The sequence below is a fragment of the Fusarium redolens genome (genome assembly GCF_020744475.1).
Source record: "Fusarium redolens strain MPI-CAGE-AT-0023 chromosome Unknown BKA55scaffold_4, whole genome shotgun sequence".
NCBI classification, from domain to species: Eukaryota; Fungi; Ascomycota; class Sordariomycetes; order Hypocreales; family Nectriaceae; genus Fusarium; species Fusarium redolens.
Window position 1 is genome coordinate 2,666,420 of NW_025763667.1, and position 18,955 is coordinate 2,685,374.

At 47.1% G+C, this 18,955-nt stretch overlaps 6 protein-coding genes across 6 annotated transcripts; 2 read left to right on the forward strand and 4 right to left on the reverse strand.

Annotated features, from left to right (window-relative positions):
* Positions 1–1,740: 1,740 nt before the first annotated feature.
* BKA55DRAFT_503688 (transcription factor S-II, central domain-containing protein) lies at positions 1,741–4,421 on the reverse strand (the record flags this gene model as incomplete). Its single annotated transcript, XM_046187030.1, has 2 exons — positions 1,741–3,624; positions 3,678–4,421. 2 exons carry the CDS (start codon positions 4,419–4,421, stop codon positions 1,741–1,743), a joined length of 2,628 nt encoding a protein of 875 aa, XP_046053404.1.
* Positions 4,422–5,632: 1,211 nt separating this feature from the next.
* Positions 5,633–6,570, forward strand: BKA55DRAFT_504684 (nucleophile aminohydrolase; the record flags this gene model as incomplete). The annotated part of the gene is made up of 4 exons (XM_046187115.1): positions 5,633–5,656; positions 5,720–5,904; positions 5,972–6,390; positions 6,443–6,570. The coding sequence occupies 4 exons, from the start codon at positions 5,633–5,635 to the stop codon at positions 6,568–6,570; spliced, it is 756 nt and encodes a 251-aa protein (XP_046053405.1).
* A 116-nt stretch (positions 6,571–6,686) lies between these two features.
* Positions 6,687–8,058, reverse strand: BKA55DRAFT_290461 (phosphatidic acid phosphatase type 2/haloperoxidase). Its single transcript, XM_046185538.1, has 4 exons — positions 7,815–8,058; positions 7,705–7,761; positions 7,558–7,651; positions 6,687–7,501 (listed from the first exon to the last, which is right to left on the reverse strand). The coding sequence occupies exons 1-4, from the start codon at positions 7,878–7,880 to the stop codon at positions 6,804–6,806; spliced, it is 915 nt and encodes a 304-aa protein (XP_046053406.1). The 5' UTR covers positions 7,881–8,058; the 3' UTR covers positions 6,687–6,803.
* A 410-nt stretch (positions 8,059–8,468) lies between these two features.
* Positions 8,469–10,506, forward strand: BKA55DRAFT_536526 (uncharacterized protein; the record flags this gene model as incomplete). Its single annotated transcript, XM_046189838.1, has 2 exons — positions 8,469–8,540; positions 8,785–10,506. The coding sequence occupies 2 exons, from the start codon at positions 8,469–8,471 to the stop codon at positions 10,504–10,506; spliced, it is 1,794 nt and encodes a 597-aa protein (XP_046053407.1).
* Positions 10,507–10,600: 94 nt separating this feature from the next.
* Positions 10,601–12,390, reverse strand: BKA55DRAFT_505330 (major facilitator superfamily domain-containing protein; the record flags this gene model as incomplete). The annotated part of the gene is made up of 6 exons (XM_046187178.1): positions 10,601–11,140; positions 11,198–11,592; positions 11,643–11,807; positions 11,874–11,922; positions 11,978–12,108; positions 12,189–12,390. The coding sequence occupies 6 exons, from the start codon at positions 12,388–12,390 to the stop codon at positions 10,601–10,603; spliced, it is 1,482 nt and encodes a 493-aa protein (XP_046053408.1).
* Positions 12,391–13,711: 1,321 nt separating this feature from the next.
* BKA55DRAFT_505038 (uncharacterized protein) lies at positions 13,712–18,657 on the reverse strand (the record flags this gene model as incomplete). Its single annotated transcript, XM_046187158.1, has 6 exons — positions 13,712–15,098; positions 15,417–15,476; positions 15,967–16,487; positions 16,542–16,785; positions 16,838–18,250; positions 18,479–18,657. 6 exons carry the CDS (start codon positions 18,655–18,657, stop codon positions 13,712–13,714), a joined length of 3,804 nt encoding a protein of 1,267 aa, XP_046053409.1.
* Positions 18,658–18,955: the final 298 nt, after the last annotated feature.

Below are 18,955 nucleotides of genomic sequence, written 5' to 3' on the forward strand. Positions count from 1 at the left end.
TAAAAATTAAAATTAAATAAGGTTTATTTACCTTAATAATATAATTATTACCTTAATTAAGTAATATTAATATTAATTATATCTTAGTAATTAAATTAACCTTTTTCTTTTAACTTATTTAAAGGAATATTATAGTTAATTTATTTATTATAAAGTATATTATTTAACCTAACCTTTTAACCCTTCTTATTAATAATATAATAACTATATTACCTTAATACCTAATATATAAAATAATTTATAACTATATAATTATACTTATTATATAAATAATTATAATCTTAATCTAGCTATTAGGCCTGCCTTAAAGGCAGCTAATAAAAAAGAACTTTATATAATATATATAATAATTATTATTATTATAAAGAACTTCTTATTAAGAGGTAAATCTAACTTTATTAAAGTAATTATTTTTAATTATAACCTAATTTAATTAATTAGTTATATAAAAGAGAAATATAATATTAATTTAATTAATTTAAATTAGGTTAATAATAAGTTATTAGGTTTTAAAGACTTAGAAATAGCCTTAAAAGAAGGTTATTTTTTTTTAATTAAATAAGGTAGCTTTTCTTATTACCTTTATAAGTAATTTACTTATATATTAAAAGTAGCTCTTTAATATATTTATAAGGGCAGTTAATATTATTAAAGAGCTGCTTTTAAATTAATAAAGAGTTAAATAAATATAAAATAAAGGTAAGGTTTAGAAATTTTTTTAAAGTTAAAATTAAAAGAATTTTATTATATTTTATATAAGTTAATTAGTAAAAGTTAAATTAACCTTAATTAATTAAATATATATAGTAAGGTATATAACTAATTAACCTTATATATAAAAATAAATAAAGTAAATTTAATAAAAAAGTAATAATTTAAACTAAAGTTAAATTATTATAATTTATTAATATTATTATTATTTAATAATATTATTATAAATTATTAATATAATATAAAACTTTAAAATAAATAATTAATTAAAAAAAAACTTATAATTAAAATATTAATTTATAAATAATTAATATAAGGTTAAAGCTAGATAGCCTCTTATAAGGTTAAAAGTAAGGGAAAAAAAAATTAATTAAATTAATAAAATTTTAAATAAAAAAAATTTTTAAAAAAAATTAAATTAATAATAATTTTATAATAATAAAATCTTATTATTTAAAAAAAAATATTAAATTATTAAGTATTAATTAATAAGATATTTTAATTAAAATAATTATTTTTCTTAAAGTAAAAGAATTATATAATATTTTATTTCTCTTTTAGAGATTAGCTAGGCTATATTAGAAAGGTCCTAGATAGATAGTTCGATCAATCAATCAACGGTTCAACACAGGTAGTTACCAGCTCCACAAGATCGCCTGTAGGTCAGCAGCATATATGCTATTATCTAAAACGGCTAACTATGGCTCAGGACCTCGAAAACATTTACGATAGATTGGCAGATCGAGGATGAACGTTAGAACAAATAGGAAGAGAAAGTCATAACTATAGTACAAGTAAAGTAAGGTATATTAAAGAACACTAATCCACGACATTCGCTTCTCGAGAGTATCATAAAATCCAATAACCCGTCCCTAACCATACTCTGTGAAAGGCACATACATGCCGCCCCACCCATATGAAGGAAAAAATAAATCCGCGGTATGGAAGCCTTTGTTGCCCAACTCCTGCACACCCTTTGCTGGCATTTCATGTATTCTTGTTTGTTACTCCTTTTCTTCCATAACATCATTATGCAGCAGCTCCCCCTATCTTGTCTGCAGTAGTCTCCTTCTCTAGAAGATTACCAAGATGCTGCAGGTCATCTCGAGCTTTAGGGTCACGTTCCAGAACCCTTCTTACGACTTCCCACTCCTTGCGGGCCATCTGGAACGCTTGAGGCAAGATGAACTGCACGGTCGGGGATGTTATCCAGGGTCCCAGGAGCTCCTGTGCCATGGCTACGCCTGCCTGCTGAGCCTGGTGCCTTTGTGCTTCTGACATCTGTGCTGGCGCAGGTGCAGGTGTCGGTGTTGGAGCTTGTAGTGGCACCGGTGGCCGAGTGTACGGTGGCTGAGGAATTGGCACAGGAGTTGTAGACTGCCATTGGCCTGGAGATGATTGCTGAGGGAAACCTCCTTGAAATCCTCCCTGGGGGGCCTGTGGGGTCGCCGGAGAGAATGCCGGGCCGGCGGACGTTGTCGAATTGCTTCTCTGAGCATGTGCTGCAGGCGCTGGTGATCCCAGGGCTTTGGCATCTTGTTGATTTGCAGCCCCATCCTTCAGTTGTTTGAGCTGGTCAGGCTCGTTATGATAAACAAAGACTGCCAACAACATGGGTTCCGACCGGACCTTGGGGATTTTGTTATCAACCAGGTTGAGCATAAACTCGGGATAGTTGTCTTCCCCCGCAGGAACTGGTACCAGATATGTATCTCGCACATTACCAATTGTCTTGTCCCCAACTACACCATACCGCTTCTTGCTGATGAAGTAGTGAAGAAGGTTGTGAAAATCAGCATGGGAAAAGGGCGATACCGGTGAAATCGAAACGACAATGACATCGGTGCTGTTACTGTAGCGAAGACCACATAGGTATTCGATAGCACTTTGTTCGGGGATTCGTCCAGCCACCGTCATCCTCTTAGGGATCAACTTGGACCACGGTCCGACTGAAGCAAAGTTGGCACCACCGATGTACTTGGCTGTCGCTGGGAAGTCAGCAATCGAGCTCATAGCAAGAGAGCCCTGCCAGATGACATCAGGGTCCTGGGTCTCCTCTGTGGGCGAGTAAGGGGGCGACTCGTTCTCGTCTTGGAGCATGCGATCTACATCAGGATCCACGCCCGGGCCATTGGCTCCAGTTACCAGAGCCGAAGGCCGCCGATTCTGAGTTGTAGTGGGAGACTTGACACTAGAGAAGACTTCGTTGATGTCGAAATCAGGTTGACTTGGCGATCGCTGCTTATCGTCCTGCTGCTGTGGGTGTGAAGTCAGGTCCGCCTTGTCGCCTCCTGTAGGTTCCTTCTTAACGGCCTGAGGCTCTGGTCGACGAGGGGGTCCCGGTGGGAGGGGCACGGCAGAGTCGTTGACAAATGTTTCGTCGTCCACAACCTCTTCGCCCTTATGCGTTCGTCGAACGCGAGGTCCTGTCTCAGAAGTGTAGAGGATAGACTGTTTCTCGGCCTTGGCTTTCATCTCGGCAGTCTGCTTCTTCATTTCCGAAGAGGCAAGCTGCTCTGATGTCATAGTAGCCAAAGTTGTGGGGGACAGGGTCTTATGAACAAGCCCATGGCACAACTCCGGGTTGTTCTTCAGGTTGAAGCTTAGTGACTTGATTTGCTGGTTGTATTCTTTTTGTCCCTTAGTCACGGGATAAGAATCATAAACGGCGCGCTCGATCTGAAGCGAGAAGGTCTCAGTCATAGACTCAACTGTATTGCCCTCCTCAAGGTCCAGTTCGCCCTGCTTCTGCATCGATGTTAAAACATGGCTGATAGACTTGCTCAGTGCTTTGGCTGGGCCTGTCCGAGAACCAGGCAAATCTGGTATCGACTTGGCGAGGTCATCAGGTGGTGTATAGGAGACAGGGACAGGAGTTGCCCCGTTCTCTGATACGCGACGAACCTTGGCAGACTACACATCGTGTTAGTATGATGATCTAAGGAGAACGGGTAAGTAAATCATACCTTGCCATCAGCATCATGAGACTCTTCGCGGGCTTTTCGCTTCCCTGTCTTTGTTTCTTTCTTATCTTTGGTTGTGTCCGGAGCAGGCGCAGGAGAAGACTTCGCTTTAGTCTTATCTTCCTCCTTGGTTTCGCTGTGACGTTTGCCTTTGCCTTTTCGTCCGCCACGCTTCTTCTTCTTGGACTCCTCTTCATGTGCTTTGCGCCGAGCTTCCCAAGGTTTCTCTCCCTTAGCTATTCCATCAAGGAGCTCCTTGTGATCGTCCGGTCGGCATTGCTCGCACCAGTAATGCTCAGGGATCTCATCATCGAATGAGCTTACCCCTACACAGACGTTGTGCTGCCATGCGCCGCAGGTTTCGCAAGCGATCCAGGCTTCACCTGAATCTTCATCTTGTTCGGTGGCGCCGCATACACAACGGATCAGTTCATCTTCCTCCTCTTCCTCCTGTTCTTGCTGTTGTTCCTGTTCCAGCTCTTGTTCCTGCTCCTTGGCTTTCTTGGTCTTCTTAGTCTGTCGCTTTTTCGGCACGGTCGCAGGCTCAAGTTCGTCGAATGATTTCGTATGCTGACCTTTAGTGGCGCGTACCGATCGTCGAGGTTCCGCTTCGCCTGAGATGTTGCTGTTAGTTGGTGCTGCAGAATGCTTGGTGTCGCGGCGTCGGTCGCGCTTTGGGGGTGCTTGGTCTTCAACGAGCTGGGATTGCTTCGGGGACTTTGCGAGTCTTTGTCGCTTACCGGACATGATTAAGAATGTGCGAATGGTTGTGATGTGGTGTTTTGGATGAAGCGACGCGTACCGATGCTGAGCGGCGTTTGGTGGCGTTGCAGGTGTTGGGAGGGATTTCTACTGTTGCAACGAAGCGCAGGATGGTGTGCGCCCTTAGACAGGCATTGAGGTAATTACGTGGGAAATAATTGAGAGTCACGACTATGTCAAGAACAGATTCAGGTTCTTCCCAGCTGATCCACGCGCAGATGCTTGTCTTCAAATCTCTAACCGTGTTGGCGCAAAGAGGTGCTCTCACTAGCACAGGCACTCAGGTGGAATATGGCCTGCGCCAAGAGGGTAAAAATATGTTTTGCTGTAATTCGAAAGTGCTGAACGCGATGAAAGTGTCAATCCCTTGAAGCGACCTCACAAATTGCGTGAGAGGTGCGCGACGATTTTGCGATAGTGGAGATGCAGTATCAGTAGAATGCGGTAGGTCGCGTGCCGTGGTTGGAATGACGCGCGCACTTGAGAATCAATGTTCAGGGGAGTGTTTAAGATGTCCTGTGGGATAATTTGAAGCAGCTGTATTCTCTCGGGGCTGGTTGGGGAGGATGGCGCTGGGTGAATCACTCGAAATGATGATGTAGAAGGGAAGTGTTGCGATCCCGAAACTGGAGGGGGGAGGGAGCTATTGCGGAGGTAGAAAAACTAGTAGCTTCCGCCTGTTCGCCCATGCCCTACAGCGGCTGAATTGTGGTGGCAGGTGGCAGGTGGCAGGAACCAACCAGGATCAACCCACGCTTGTGATTGCTTTGCGTGACAATGAAGAGAAAGTATTTGATGCCTGATTGTGGCAATGTGTTTGCCTGATTAACAAGCCATTACTTTCCATTTTCCAGTAACTGTATGGAAAGTGCTACAATAGGATTAGTCATGAGGGAGGTCAGCCTTGCAGTTTAAGGTTTAAGTGGATTGGCTAGACTTTACCCCCCATTAGGCAACCTGAGGCAACACTCTTCAGCCTTGGTCTCAAGCAGCTAAGCAGCAGAAAGCTAACGCGGCGCGGCGGCCTAGAGCTCCGTTACAGGTAACGACGTAAACGAATCCACAGCCTCAGCTCCATCAACCAGACTGTCACCATCACAACGGCTCTCTGTTACTTTCGACCTGGTTTTTAATCGTTTCAGAGAGGTTACCCGTCTTCTTAATCTCTCACATATCGCCATCCCAACGTATCCATCATGTCTCGTCGTTACGATTCCCGAGTGCGTTGCCCTTGAAGCTCCAGGATCTCGAAGCTCTCCCAACAAGCTAACCGGCTCCTATAGACAACCATCTTCTCACCAGAGGGCCGTCTGTACCAGGTCGAATATGCTCTAGAGGCCATCTCACACGCAGGTACAGCCATTGGCATCCTGGCTAAGGATGGTATCGTCCTGGCCGCTGAGCGAAAGGTCACCTCGAAGCTGCTGGAGCAAGACACTTCCGCCGAGAAGCTCTACATCTTGAATGAGTGCGCAAATCCTCCATTGCATACTTTGCTAGGTCGAAGGTTATTTATTAACAATATATTTGTTTAGCAACATGATTTGCGCCGTTGCTGGAATGACCGCCGATGCCAACATCCTTATCAACTACGCCAGACAAGCCGCTCAGCGATACCTCCTCACCTATAACGAAGACATCCCTTGCGAACAGCTTGTGCGTCGACTTTGCGATCTTAAGCAGGGATACACCCAACACGGTGGTCTACGACCCTTCGGTGTGTCCTTCATCTACGCTGGTTGGGATCCTCGTAGACAATTCCAGCTCTACCTCAGTAACCCCTCTGGCAACTACGGTGGCTGGAAGGCTACAAGTGCGGGTGCCAACAACGCAAGCGCACAGAGTCTACTCAAGCAGGATTATAAGGAAGACTGCACTCTGAAGGAGGCTTGCGGCATGGCGGTCAAGGTTCTTAGCAAGACAATGGACTCTACCAAGCTGAGCAGCGAGAAGAGTATGTTTCGCCTATGAATTTGTACCAGATTTCCCGCTAACATCACTTCTAGTTGAATTCGCGACAGTAGGACAGACCGAGGATGGCAAGATCTACCACCGCCTGTGGAGTGCTGACGAGATTACGGCGTTGCTGAAGGAGCATGACTTGGCGAAGAACGAGGAGACAGAGGAAAAGTAGGCAACAAGGCTATAGATTCTTGATAGATGGGGAGAAAGGAATGCGGGGCCACTCTTATCTGCCCCTGTACAATAATATCATGAAATGACCACAAAACGAGACTTATCCAACGCCTGGCTTGACCAAGTCTAAAAGTGTTGCCGAACACATGATGCTTCGATGAAAGAGTAATGCAATGCAGGCTAAGCCAGAGCATCTCGAACAAACACGCAAGCTATTCCTGGTCCCCAATATCAGCGTCGCGAACCTCTCAAGTTTTCCATCTCGAATCCTACATCTGTCCCTCTTGCTGCCTCCTCATCATCGGTGATTCGTTGCCATCCCGGCTGAGTATCAACTCCTGGTCGCGGATAAGGCTCGTCGCATTTGGTGCTTGAAAGGCGAGGAAAGTGCCGTCTGTAGCTCCAATACGCAATGCTCATGCCTAGAGCTGAGCCTACGCAGACATCGTAGACATCGTGGCGATAATCCTCGCATCGAGATATGGCGACTAGGCCTGCACCAATGAGTGGCAGCAGGCAGACCAACGCGCGGCTGAGATCACGGCCGCCAGCTGAGTAACGGAACACGTGAAGTTGGCCGGCGAGGAAGAGGCTGAGAAAACCTAGGCCAGCGAATGAGAAGGATGAGTGGCCAGAAGGGAATGATCGCCAGCCCTCTTGCAGTATATGGCCATCTTCTGCCGTGCAGACATCGATTGTTACAAGAGTGTTGGCCTTTGTTCCGACTGCGGGCTTGCAGCGGTCCAGCAGATCAGGACGAGGTCTGCCAACAGCGTTCTTGATGATGTCAGTGATGAAGGATGTGAGTACAATAGAGATGAGGAACGAGAGGTAAGTGACTTCATGCTTGGCCGCTGATGACCTTGCGATTATGTTGTAAGCGATTAAAACTCCCAGCGGTATGAAAAGGGCGTATACGAAGTTCATAACTGGTAGTCTTTGTTAAGTCCGGTCACAGAAACTGAGGTTGATGTTTGAGACGTACACACAGGGACACGCTCATGGACCGCAAAGGGATACGAGATCTGCAAGTCGTTTATGAAGAACATGCGATGAAATGGGTTAACAAATAGAACCGTCTGTGAATCTGTCAACCAGTGTTCTGGGCTCTCAGTGACGATATAGTACAGACCAAGATCCAACCTGTTAAGAGAAATAGGAAGCCGACATAATCAGGCGCATGAGTTGTCTGTTGAATGTAATGAGTATAACACCAAGCTTCGATCTGACGAGTCACTTTACCTTCCAATACCTCCTCAAGAATGAGATTGGTCCGCCGGACGAGCCATAGCTATGAGCTGGAGCCATGATTGATGATGATGGTTGAAATCAGGTTTGACGGGCGGAGGTGTCGGAACATAGGCAGACTGCAGTATCGCAACAAATGGGAAATGCAGTATGTCTGTATTGTCAAATAAGAGGAAGTTTAGCTTTGTTACCGAGTCATGTTGAAGGGGCGCGGCTCATAAGGTCGGTGCTGTTGTGCTGTTGAGAAGACGTGACAGGTTCTTGCTGAGGTTGGATATGTTGCCCGAAGCGGGAATGAGGGCCCCCGATCTTCGGTTGGTTTTCTGGGGCCAAATCAATGAGGGAATCCAGAAAATGGACAACTTAATGTACACCAACTAGGTAGGTAGCATATATCAATGTTCGCTTCTATTCCTCAAGTGACCTAAGTCAGGATCAAGTGGTCATTATGAATTATTAAACTTTTCAATCTCTCAACCCCTGTGTGATTGCTGCTGCTCCATGTATTCGTACTTTACGAATGATAACTCCTGCAAGTTTAAACGCAGAAACGATTGTCGATAGGCATAACAGATTAACATCTGCCTGTCTTTGAAAACAAGACGATAAAAGCATATTAAAATGATTTACTTCAGTAAGATTACAAATATGAATTTTTATACCAACCTTGAAATGAAAAGAAGTCGAGGTAACGATTTCAATGAGCTGCTCTGCTACAGGGTAAGTACCATCAAATCATCATGCACTATTTCTTAGGCCCAAGCTTTTGCGGATTTCTTCTGTGAAGGTTGACGATCAGGGAAACTTGTTGCTCTCCCTCAACCATAATAAACCTCCCAACAAAACAACTCCTGTCGACACAATCTCAGCAATCGCAAACCCAGAATCTCTGTCTGCGCGAATACATAGTTTCATTAAGCGCTATCTCAGGAACAGCTTCCGAATGTACAAACTGATGTCATAGTTTACGACGCGACGAAGCGAGATGCTCAAATCGACACATACACCATCGGCAGCCGCTCTGGCACCGCTTCCGCCAGGATGGAGCGAGCATACCGCGCCGACCGGACACACATACTATTACAACGCCGAAACAAAAGAATCAACATACAAGCGTCCAGGAGTTCAGCCGCCTCCACAGCCTGCGCAAGCACCAGCTCCCACATATCCTGGTTATGGCTCAATACCATACCTAGCCGACCCCAACGTCGCTAATGCTTATATGGCACAATTCAACCAAGATAATAATGGACAAAGGCATAACAATAGTTCACGAGGCGGGCATGGGGGAGGTCGTGGAGGGTTCGAAGGCCGACCGCGTCCACAGCCTGTTGACAAGCCGAGGAGAAAGGAGCCGATCCCAGGTTGCGAACCATGGATTCTCGTATATACCAAGTACTCGAGGCGCTTCGTATACAACCCTGTCAAGAATGCCAGCTACTGGCGCATACCGGAGAAATTGATGCCAGCCATTTTGGAGCTTGACAAGGCGCGGCTACGGCAGAAAGCTACAGGAGAGAACCAAGAAAAGGAACATAAGCAAGATGGAAAGCAAGAGGAGAAGAAAACAGTACCACAAAAGAACGACGCCCCAGTGGGGGGTTTGGACGACGATAGCGAATATGAAGAGGTCGAGGTGACGGATGACGAAGGCGAAGGTGAAGGCGATGAAGAACGCCCCTCCAAACGGCAACGGACTGCAGATCCTGATGCAGACGAAGAAGTACCTATGGAATTCACAGAAGCCGATTTTGCAGCTCAATTACAGGCCATGGGAGACGATTACGGCCTTGAACCAGGTGATTACGACGATGGAAACGCTGAAGAATGGCCTGAAGGTGCCGAGGGAGTGCCTCTATCCGAAGACGACGCGAAATACCTGTTCAAGGATCTCTTGAACGACTTCAACATCAACCCATACAGTCCGTGGGAGAAACTCCTGGAGGAAGGCAAAATCATCGATGACTTGCGATATACAGCACTCAGCACTACGAAAGCACGTCGAGATTGCTGGGATGAGTGGACGCGTGAGAAGATCGCGGAGTTGAAGGAGCAACGAGCCAGGCAGGAAAAGCGGGATCCTCGTATTGCTTACATGGCATTCCTGCAAGAAAAGGCGACACCGAAGCTGTACTGGCCTGAGTTCAAGAGAAAATACAAGAAAGAGGACGTCATGAAAGATCACAAGATCACCGACAAGGATCGCGAGAAGGCGTATCGAGAACACATTGGTCGCCTCAAGATGTCCCAGTCCAAACTCAAGTCCGATCTTACTGCCCTGCTCAAGGCCCAGCCGGTGCACTTACTAAACAACAAATCGCTATCTACCGGCTTACCCGACCCGGTCCTCACCGACATTCGCTTCATATCCCTCGAGCCCAAGATCCGCGATCCTCTGATCGAGGCTTACGTGAGCAATCTGCCTCCCCCACCAGAGGACCTAGATGCAGCCAAGGACGACGAGGAGCAGCGAAAGCAGCGCGAGTCCCGCGAGAAGCGTGAGAAGGCACTGGAGGAGAGAAACCGCGTGGTGGAGGAACAGAAAAGGAAGCGCGATCGAGAGGTGGCGGCTAGTAAAGCCCGATTGAGAGATGAAGAAAGGGAGTTGGAGATGGCCATGAAGGTAGGAAAACAAGGATTGCAGAGCCAATTGGCCAGCATGAAGGTCGCAGAAAAAGAACCATGATATTGGGAAATAGCACCTTGTATCTGGATATGCATCTATCTAGCAGATCTAGTTCTAGCGACCAACCATGGTTAGGTTGTGTCGATATAGACAATCACAGTCCATACATGAAAGTCAACTTCTTGTCTGCGTATCGGCGGTCATTGAGTCTCTCACTCTCGATCTCCTCTGGTGACATTGTGCTCAATATCGCCTGCTTGCGTTTGTTGACTGCTGCAAGCATGAATCGATAGGACAAATATCCGACTAAGGCGATGGCAAGGAAGCCCAGCGTGACGTAAAATGGAAATCTGTAATGGGGCTTGTATCGCTGTCGGTACAACTGCGCCCCGATCACGCCTCCAAGGTTACCGAACCCATTGACGCCAAGCACAAGAGCTCGCTTGCCAGGCTCAGGCGTATTGCCACTGAGCCATGCCATAGTGAGAGGAGCCGAAATGTATACGCCGGATAGAAGTACACAAAGTGAAACGTACTGCCCAGTGCTCGAGGAGATTGTAACAGTAAGGATCAGGCCAATGATACCAATCACCAAACCACCCAATATGTGATATCCCCGTTCCTTGTAGTGATCCGAACTTAGAGCAAAGGCGTAAAGGCCAAGAGCACCACAGACGAAGGGCGGAACTGTCATCTAGATCGCTCGCAGTCAGTCAAGTTCATTTGAGGTTACAATATAAGCAGAACATACCAGGTTGGCAAGAATAGACTCGTAACCCAGCCCCTGAACAACAAGGGGCAGGAAAACTGAGAAGGCACCGCTGGGGACACTCGCGCAGATATTGAGCAGTAGGACGGTCCACAGCTTCCAGTCTTTCATCGTTTCCACGAAATCTCTCTTGCTCAAACGGTTCTCTTCGATACCATCTTCGCTGTACTCATGTTGTACAAACTCGGCGTTGTCTTGCTTCATACGTTCGACAGCAAACTCTCGTTCATCTGGACGAAGAAACCAAGCAGAGCCAGGACCTTTAGGTAGCCACAGCCAAGCAATGATAGCAAAGAAGCATGTCAGTGCTCCCTCGATGAGGAAGAGATATTGCCAGTTCTTGAGGCCACCGCCACGGAGATGAAAGATGCCGTATGCTTGAAGGAGTTAGTAATCAGCTTGAAAAATTGTTACAACCAGAACTCACAAATTGAGCCAGAGAAGGCTCCAGCGATGGCATACTGTCCGTAAAATAGAGCGAGTCTAACACAAAAGTCGTAACGTGGGTAGAAGAACGACAAATACGCAACGGCCGTGGGGTAGAAGCCCGCTTCAAAGGCACCAATGAGCAAACGTGTGGTGATAAGTGCCCCTAGAGTGAGGTCAGAAGAGGGTTGACAAGATGTGACAACATGAAGTGGACGGATGGGCTACAGACCACGTCCTTTGATGAAAGCTTGACCAATTGTCACTGCACCCCAGCCAAACTGTAGAATGTGTCAGTAACTTCTCAGACTCTTAGTTGTGGCATAGTTGAATCACCATTAAAAAGGGGATCCAATGCTTAGCACCAATATAACGACCAGCTGCGGCAGAAATGGGTTGCAAGACAACAAAAGTAACAAAGAATAGAGAGACCGCTTCATTCAAATCATCCGGCTCAGCCCCTATGTCTGTAGTAAAACCTGATAACAAGCTGTCAGATACCGATCGAGCACGTACGAAGGGAGGGGGACTAGGAGATGTTGTTTACCTTGGGTTTCGGCATTGCCAACATTGCCACGATCTAGACCATTGAACAGATATAGAAGTGAAAGAAGTGGAAGCAACGCAAAATCGAGCTTCTGATTGAGTGCTCGACTTCTCTGTTTGTTCTGCTCGACTGAGTAGGCAGCGGGTTGACTCGATGGAGTCTTGCTCGACTTGGTCGGCTGGAGGGCTTCTTGATCGGACATGGCTGCTTCTAATCCAGTTTTAGATGTGAACGGTTTGGTTTTCTCCCGAAAAAAGAGGAGACAGGCAAATTCCTTGTGAGACACTGCACAGATACTATGAGCAGTGCATTGGCGTCGTTGCCGGGTTCATATAGGCACGCGTTTGACAGGCAACTCTCGCTTGCACAGGTCTCCCAAACATACACACCTGGAGGCTCTTAATGATATCTCCGCCTATATTCCTAAGGCCCAGGGATTAATTGGGGGTCGGGCCAATGATCCAACTTCCAGCAGTTGTCCCAAGAATCTGGTAAGCGTGATCCATGTGTAGGCCCGATCCGGACGTCATTCTGTTTGTCACGGTCGTATATAAATCAAGGTTTGCTGTTGGCCTATCATGAAGTAAGAATCTGACAGCAGACCAGACGCTCGGGATTGAGGCTGACAGGAAGTGCCTCGAATAGGCAGATGCTCAGCGCCACTACTGTAACCTCGATCAAGGTTGCCTGAGTGTCGGGACACACACTGACCGCATCTTTAGCTTGAGGAAAGCACGTTAAACGTGATGGATGGCTGTATTGGGGTCGAAAAGTAGCGGGAATTGAGCTAAGGAGGCCCATCTTGACTCATTACCAAGGAGCGGGTACTCATAGAACGAATCGACAAGTGCCTCCACAATTACGCGCAAACCAGGGAAGGACTCCCAAGTTTGCCGCGATGAGCAAATCATGTTGCTCATGATCGAGTTCGTTAAGTCGTGGGCTGTGTCGTTAGGGCTGTAAGGCTGACATATACCCCAGAATCCAGGATCCTTCGCGCTGCTTACTGAGAACGTGTTGTTCCACACTTGGCGTTCTGTAGATGCGCCTTGATTTCAGCAAGGGCTTATGGGTGGCTTGAATGAACGTTCTAGAATAACGCCTCGACCAAAACGGGCTACAATATTCTCATGTCAACCGTTGGTCCCTCCCGTGAGCTGAAGTAAAGCTTCCAATGCCTGAAACAGGCACTTCAAGTGAGTGGCAAGATGCACATCCAGCATCCTTATTGATGGTAATTTGAGAAACCTCCCCAATAACAGATGCACCAGGCAGGAAAGCTTGCATGAGGAATCAAAGCCTCACAACTGTGCAGGCGATGTAAGACAACCCCCAAAGCCGTACTGATTCTATCACATTTTGATAATATGAATCCGAGCCTCCGTCAGATGTTCCAAGGCAACAAGAGGCACGAAAATGCCATATGCCACTGCTATTGGTTGTGTCGTGAAAGAGGCAATGTAACTCTCCAGATTGTCGGGGTCAAGGACCATGCTCAAGATCGTCTTACTCGGATTCTGGCATCAGAGATTGGTAAAATATTGGTCAGCCTTCTTCTCAACTTCCTGGGCATAGTTCAATATTCCCTCACAACCGGTGACGCCGTCCTCAGTGATGTAGTGATTGATCAAATCGGATGACACCCACTCGAAGTACACGTTTTTGACAGTGACTTGAGAGTGGGGAATCTCCCTCAGAGCTGAGCTGAAGTCCCCCCAAGCTTGCATAATCTCGCATGGATCGTTTTCCTCCTGACCTGGCGGTGCAAAAGGGAGTACCTTCTCTTTCTCCGACAAAACGACAATTTTGGCTTTTGGAGACACGTACTTGGTTGTCAGAACAGCAGGCAGAGAACCGACTTTGTTGCTAACCGCGGCTGTTTTGTCGATCAGATCCGCTCCGATGAGCACAATATCTATGTCCTTCGCTGCAACGCCAACACTTGCATCAGTGTGGATTATCAAGCGGGTCTTGGCCTTGGAATTGTTGGCACATGAAGCAATTGACTGTGCCATCTTGACACCTTCAAAGAGTGGTCGGGATTCGAGCACATGAACCTCCACAGGTCGCGAAGTGTTTCCCATAACGTGAGTGATGGCCGAGGTGATAGTTGAGCTAGAGGAGAGGGTAAGGATCTTGAGTGGTCCGCCCCCGGATAGATGCTGCTCTATGAGAGTCTGGAACATCGCGCCAGTTCTGGAAGTGGTATTCTGTCGGTCGCGGGCGTAATTGCCCAAGGATCTGACGATATTATCGATCGAGCTCTTATCTAGTGGGCCGCTGGGAGGGAGTGCGTCTTGAACTATGTCCAAACCCGATAGAACAACGTTCAAGATAGATGCGCCCATACTTTCTCGCCCGTTCTTCCACAGGTGCCATCCCGCGAACCTGACATTCTTCCACCACTGAACTTGATCAGTGAAATCGAGTCTGTTAATAACATCGATGTAGGTGTCGAGAGCCTTAGTTGCTAATTGGCGCGCTCCGCTTTCGTGATCTTTCTGCAGAGCGACCAAGCCCCGGTTAAGCGTGTTGCCAGCGTCCTCGCCCAAGTCAACGTTGAACCACACCCTTCGAAGACTCTCTAGGATGCGCGGAACGCCCTCGAAGTCATCTGAGTCGTTGATCGCATCTGGATCGAACCATTCGTACCCCTCATGCTCCCAGTCAATTTTGATATCAGCCTCACCGCGGCCACCGTCGCTCTCCGATTTGAGAACGAAACCGAAAGGGTTGACGGTCCACTCTCTGCCAATAGATTCATCAGCGAACGAGAATGGTTTGCCCTTGCGAAAAAGACGTAAGGAGTCATGTGTAAGAGTTGTTTCCTCAGCAAGTTCCCTCCAGGCTGTGGCAAGAGGATCCGCGTCAGTGTCATCTACACTTCCAGAAATGCCTGCATATTTGTGCCTTAGTATGTAAGCACGGTTCACTGATAAGGTAATATAATATACTTTGCTTACTGGTATGTGTTTACGTGACCGCTCCGGCGGAAGAGAGCGACCTGCGGTTTCTTGGCCTCACCGTCAGCGGGGAATCTGAAGATGAAGCTCGTCGCGACGTCTCTATGTTTGAGAGGTGCCATTTGTGACGAAAGCCTGCAGATCTTGGACAGTCAAAGATGGCGATGTGAGACCAAGTGCATGCCGTGTGTCGTTTGGGAAGGGAAAAGATGAGACTTTGGGATGCTGAGTAGGATTTTCGTGGGTGAGACAATTGGTACCTTACGGCATGGAAACCCAAGGGAGGAAGGAAGGTTGCGAGAATACCACATGCTTCATCACATGACTGTCACACGTCACTTTCCTCTTAATTACATCAAGACAGAAGCGATAATCATGATTTGAGTTACCAGGAATATCCTTGTCTCTCTTATTTCCACGTTTGAATCCGATCATATTCATGGGGGAAAACCCAATCTGAGCCACGCTTGGGCCGATAGTTCGTTCGCCATTCACCATTAGAGGACATTTAATTGTCCATATACACTTTAAACATCGTAACTACGTATCCTACATTCGCTTGCCCTTTCAACAGTTTCCCAAATACCCATTAGAATAAAAACCCAAAAAAGAATCAACTTTTGTTCTGTAAAGAAAAACCCAATGTCAATCGCCAACTTTTGTTGCTCACAGGGCGCCCAACTCCAACTCAAATGAGATACCCATTATTAGATTGCCAATCGACATCAATCCACGAAACCAACTCATTATATAAAATGTGACCTTGATCAACAAGGATAGGCTGCTGAAGTGCCTCTGATGTCAGCTTGTCTGACCATTGCTGTCCCATGTCAACTGTTGTTCGATTTGCGATCGGATCGTAGGTAGTCGTAGTCTGTGTCATGTTGACGGAACGTGTTGCAGTGCTCATGTCAACAGGGATAGGAAGACGCTGCACAAGAACGCGAAGATCTCGAAGTACCGTGGCACAGTCCCGACCGTAGTTGCTACCAACACGGCTCTCATCCTCGAACCTCCCAATCACAAAGTCGAGGTCAAGTGACCGAGCCTTTTCACTTCGAGAAGACGGGCACAGATCCTCTACCAGCTGCTGTAACATCAGCACTATGGCAGCGTTGAAGATGAAGTGAAGGCCGGCTTGGAGCAGCTTTCGAGGATGGTTGACAAGCAGGATCTGTCGAGCGAGCCGTATGTTGTGTTCTGCTGACGCTATGCATCGCTTGAGTAGAGGGAGTTGTGGATGTGAACTCAAGGAACATTGTCGTGAGACCAGCTTTTCCGCGAATGCTTTCTTAACCAAGGCGAAGAAAACGGGGCGGATAGTCAAGATTATTAACTAAAGGAGAGAGTTAGCCCAATGGTAACAGATATTGAGAAGTGGAGAAAATACCTGGTTATAGTGCATGTGCAGCAAGCAAGTAGCTGGGTCATCGCTCAACCCATTGCTTGCGAGTTGCACCGTAGGTGGTAGTTTTAGACACCACTCGTCGAGCATACTTATCTCCCCTTCGAGGCTTCTCACAGGTCTTGCAGCGTCTTCTGAAGGGGAAATACGATATGTATTACATACGATATGGCATGAAATCCGCGAAAGCTCGACATGAGCTTTGAGACCATCTGCAGGAGGCATAGACCTATCGAATGAGGTTAGTCAGAGCGAAAGGGCATAGATAGGGGTATACCTACGGAGCATCGCAAGGAAGCGGTAACCGAATCGCGTCATCCATGATGGTCGGGGGTCTCCCCATGAGGCAGCTTAAGTAGCGATCCAATACATAAAGCGTCCAGAATACGCGTTTGCCACTCTCGTCGAGCCAGCCCCTATGTGCGCCATGCATGATGCTGATATGCATAGCGTTGCTTACACAGATATATGCGGCGTCACGGCGATTCATCTCTATCAGGTAGAATCCCATCAATGTCAACACCGATACTTCGTTGGGCGTAAAGCGTGTAATGTCAAGCGGGTTCCCTAGGAGCATACGGGCCCGGCTGAAGTAGTTCTCGCTGAGATGCGGGTCTATAGAGATATCCTGGGGCGGCATGATCATAGCTTGAGATACCACAGCAAATGCTGTCTGGTAGAAAGCCAAATGACGGCACTTGGCGAGACGCAAGTTTGCCGAGTCTCGTTCCATGGAAGGGATTGTCGGTGCTGAAGAGAGATTCCCCCACCAGTAGATGCCTCCACTTGGCCAGTGGCAGTTACCGTCTTGGATGAAATAACGAAGCTCGGATAGCATTGAGTCCATCTCTGGGGGTGCAGGAAACCATGTCGGGTCAACATCTCGATCATGCAAAGGTCGAGAGTCGTAGGTCTGGTAACGACCAAGACTTGACAAAAATGCACTTCCGTCAGAACCTGGACGCAGATTTTGATATGCAAGAGGCAGAACTGTAGTCATGAATTCCTTCAAATAGTCGAGGAAAGTTGCGCCACTCGTCTCACCCAGAAAACGAGCATAGCCGTCAGGGTCATGTAACAGACGACCTTCGGTTGAGACCAAGTTCTCTTCATCATCCTGTCTGTTATGAGGCGTCGCTCCAGGATGTGGTAGCTGGATAGAATGTGACCGTGGTAGTCCATAGCTGGGTTCCTGTATTCGAGTATCTGAGAGCTGAGCTTGAAGATGAGAATGAGGATGAGGATGAGGCTGTTGCTGTTGCTGGAATTGTCTATGTATACTGGGATATTGAAGTTGAGGAAGCTCAGACGGCACTCGCCCAATATGCGCTGTTGCATCTATCGTTGGCGTCTGTGCCGCTAGACTAACGGCCGATGATCCAATGTCATGGTTAGAGGCGGTCCAACTAGGCAAATCTGAGAGTTCTTGGCGGCTTGCAGAATCTGGGACGGCGTTTGATACAGCTGCTGGGACTGTGTCTCGAAGAACACGTTCATAGACATCGACCTTGTGTTTCAATTCCTCGAGCTCTGAGCGCGTGATGCTCACCTTCTCAACAGGCAGAGGATATATGCAGTCGCGTGAAGAGGATTGGCATTGGCGACACGGGTGCTCACCAGAGCATCTTACTCTTCTCACATTGCAAGCATTGCACCTTTTCAGCGAGAAGTGTGTTAGATAAAGACATGGGATTCTGTGATGATATGATTGATAAGTGACTTGAGGGGGGAACCTCAGTCAAGCTTGACATCTGCCGAAACGCAGGAAGAATTGAGTACAATTGAAGTGGAACTGATACATCGATAGATGGTACATAAAAGAAGATCGATATAAACAAACCCATTGCAGGATAATATCGATTGAATAGCTACAGTGGTGTGGTACTGTAGACCGGTAGACACAGGGAAACTAATCAACTTACGCTGTAGCGACACGCTTGCGATGCTCGGGAGCAACCTTGTGCCGGCGGGGATTGACAGGAAGCCGACGCGGAGTATGGGAGGCAGAGGCAGAAACAGAAACAGAGGCCCGAGGCCGAGCCGATTGTGGTCCAGTTGCATTCGTAGTCGCAGTTGGGCCAGAGTCGTCGGGCTGCTTCATGGCTTAGTAGTTCGTGAGTTTCCGTTTCCAAGAGGAGAGCACTCGTCGTTTGCTCTCAGAGACTGAGAACCAGTCAGCCCCTGCCTGCTAAGAACCTACCAAGAGTGCTACCAGTGCTAGGTTAGTACCGCGTTTGGGGCCGCTTAGAAAAGATTGCATGTCCCCCACCCGAAAGGATTCTCATAATCCTGTCCGAGCAAAGATGTTCAACTGTTGGTGCGGAAATTTGGGAGGGAAGCCGGAATCAGCCAATCAATTATGGAGAATTCATATCACCAAAAATATCACCTCGACCTGG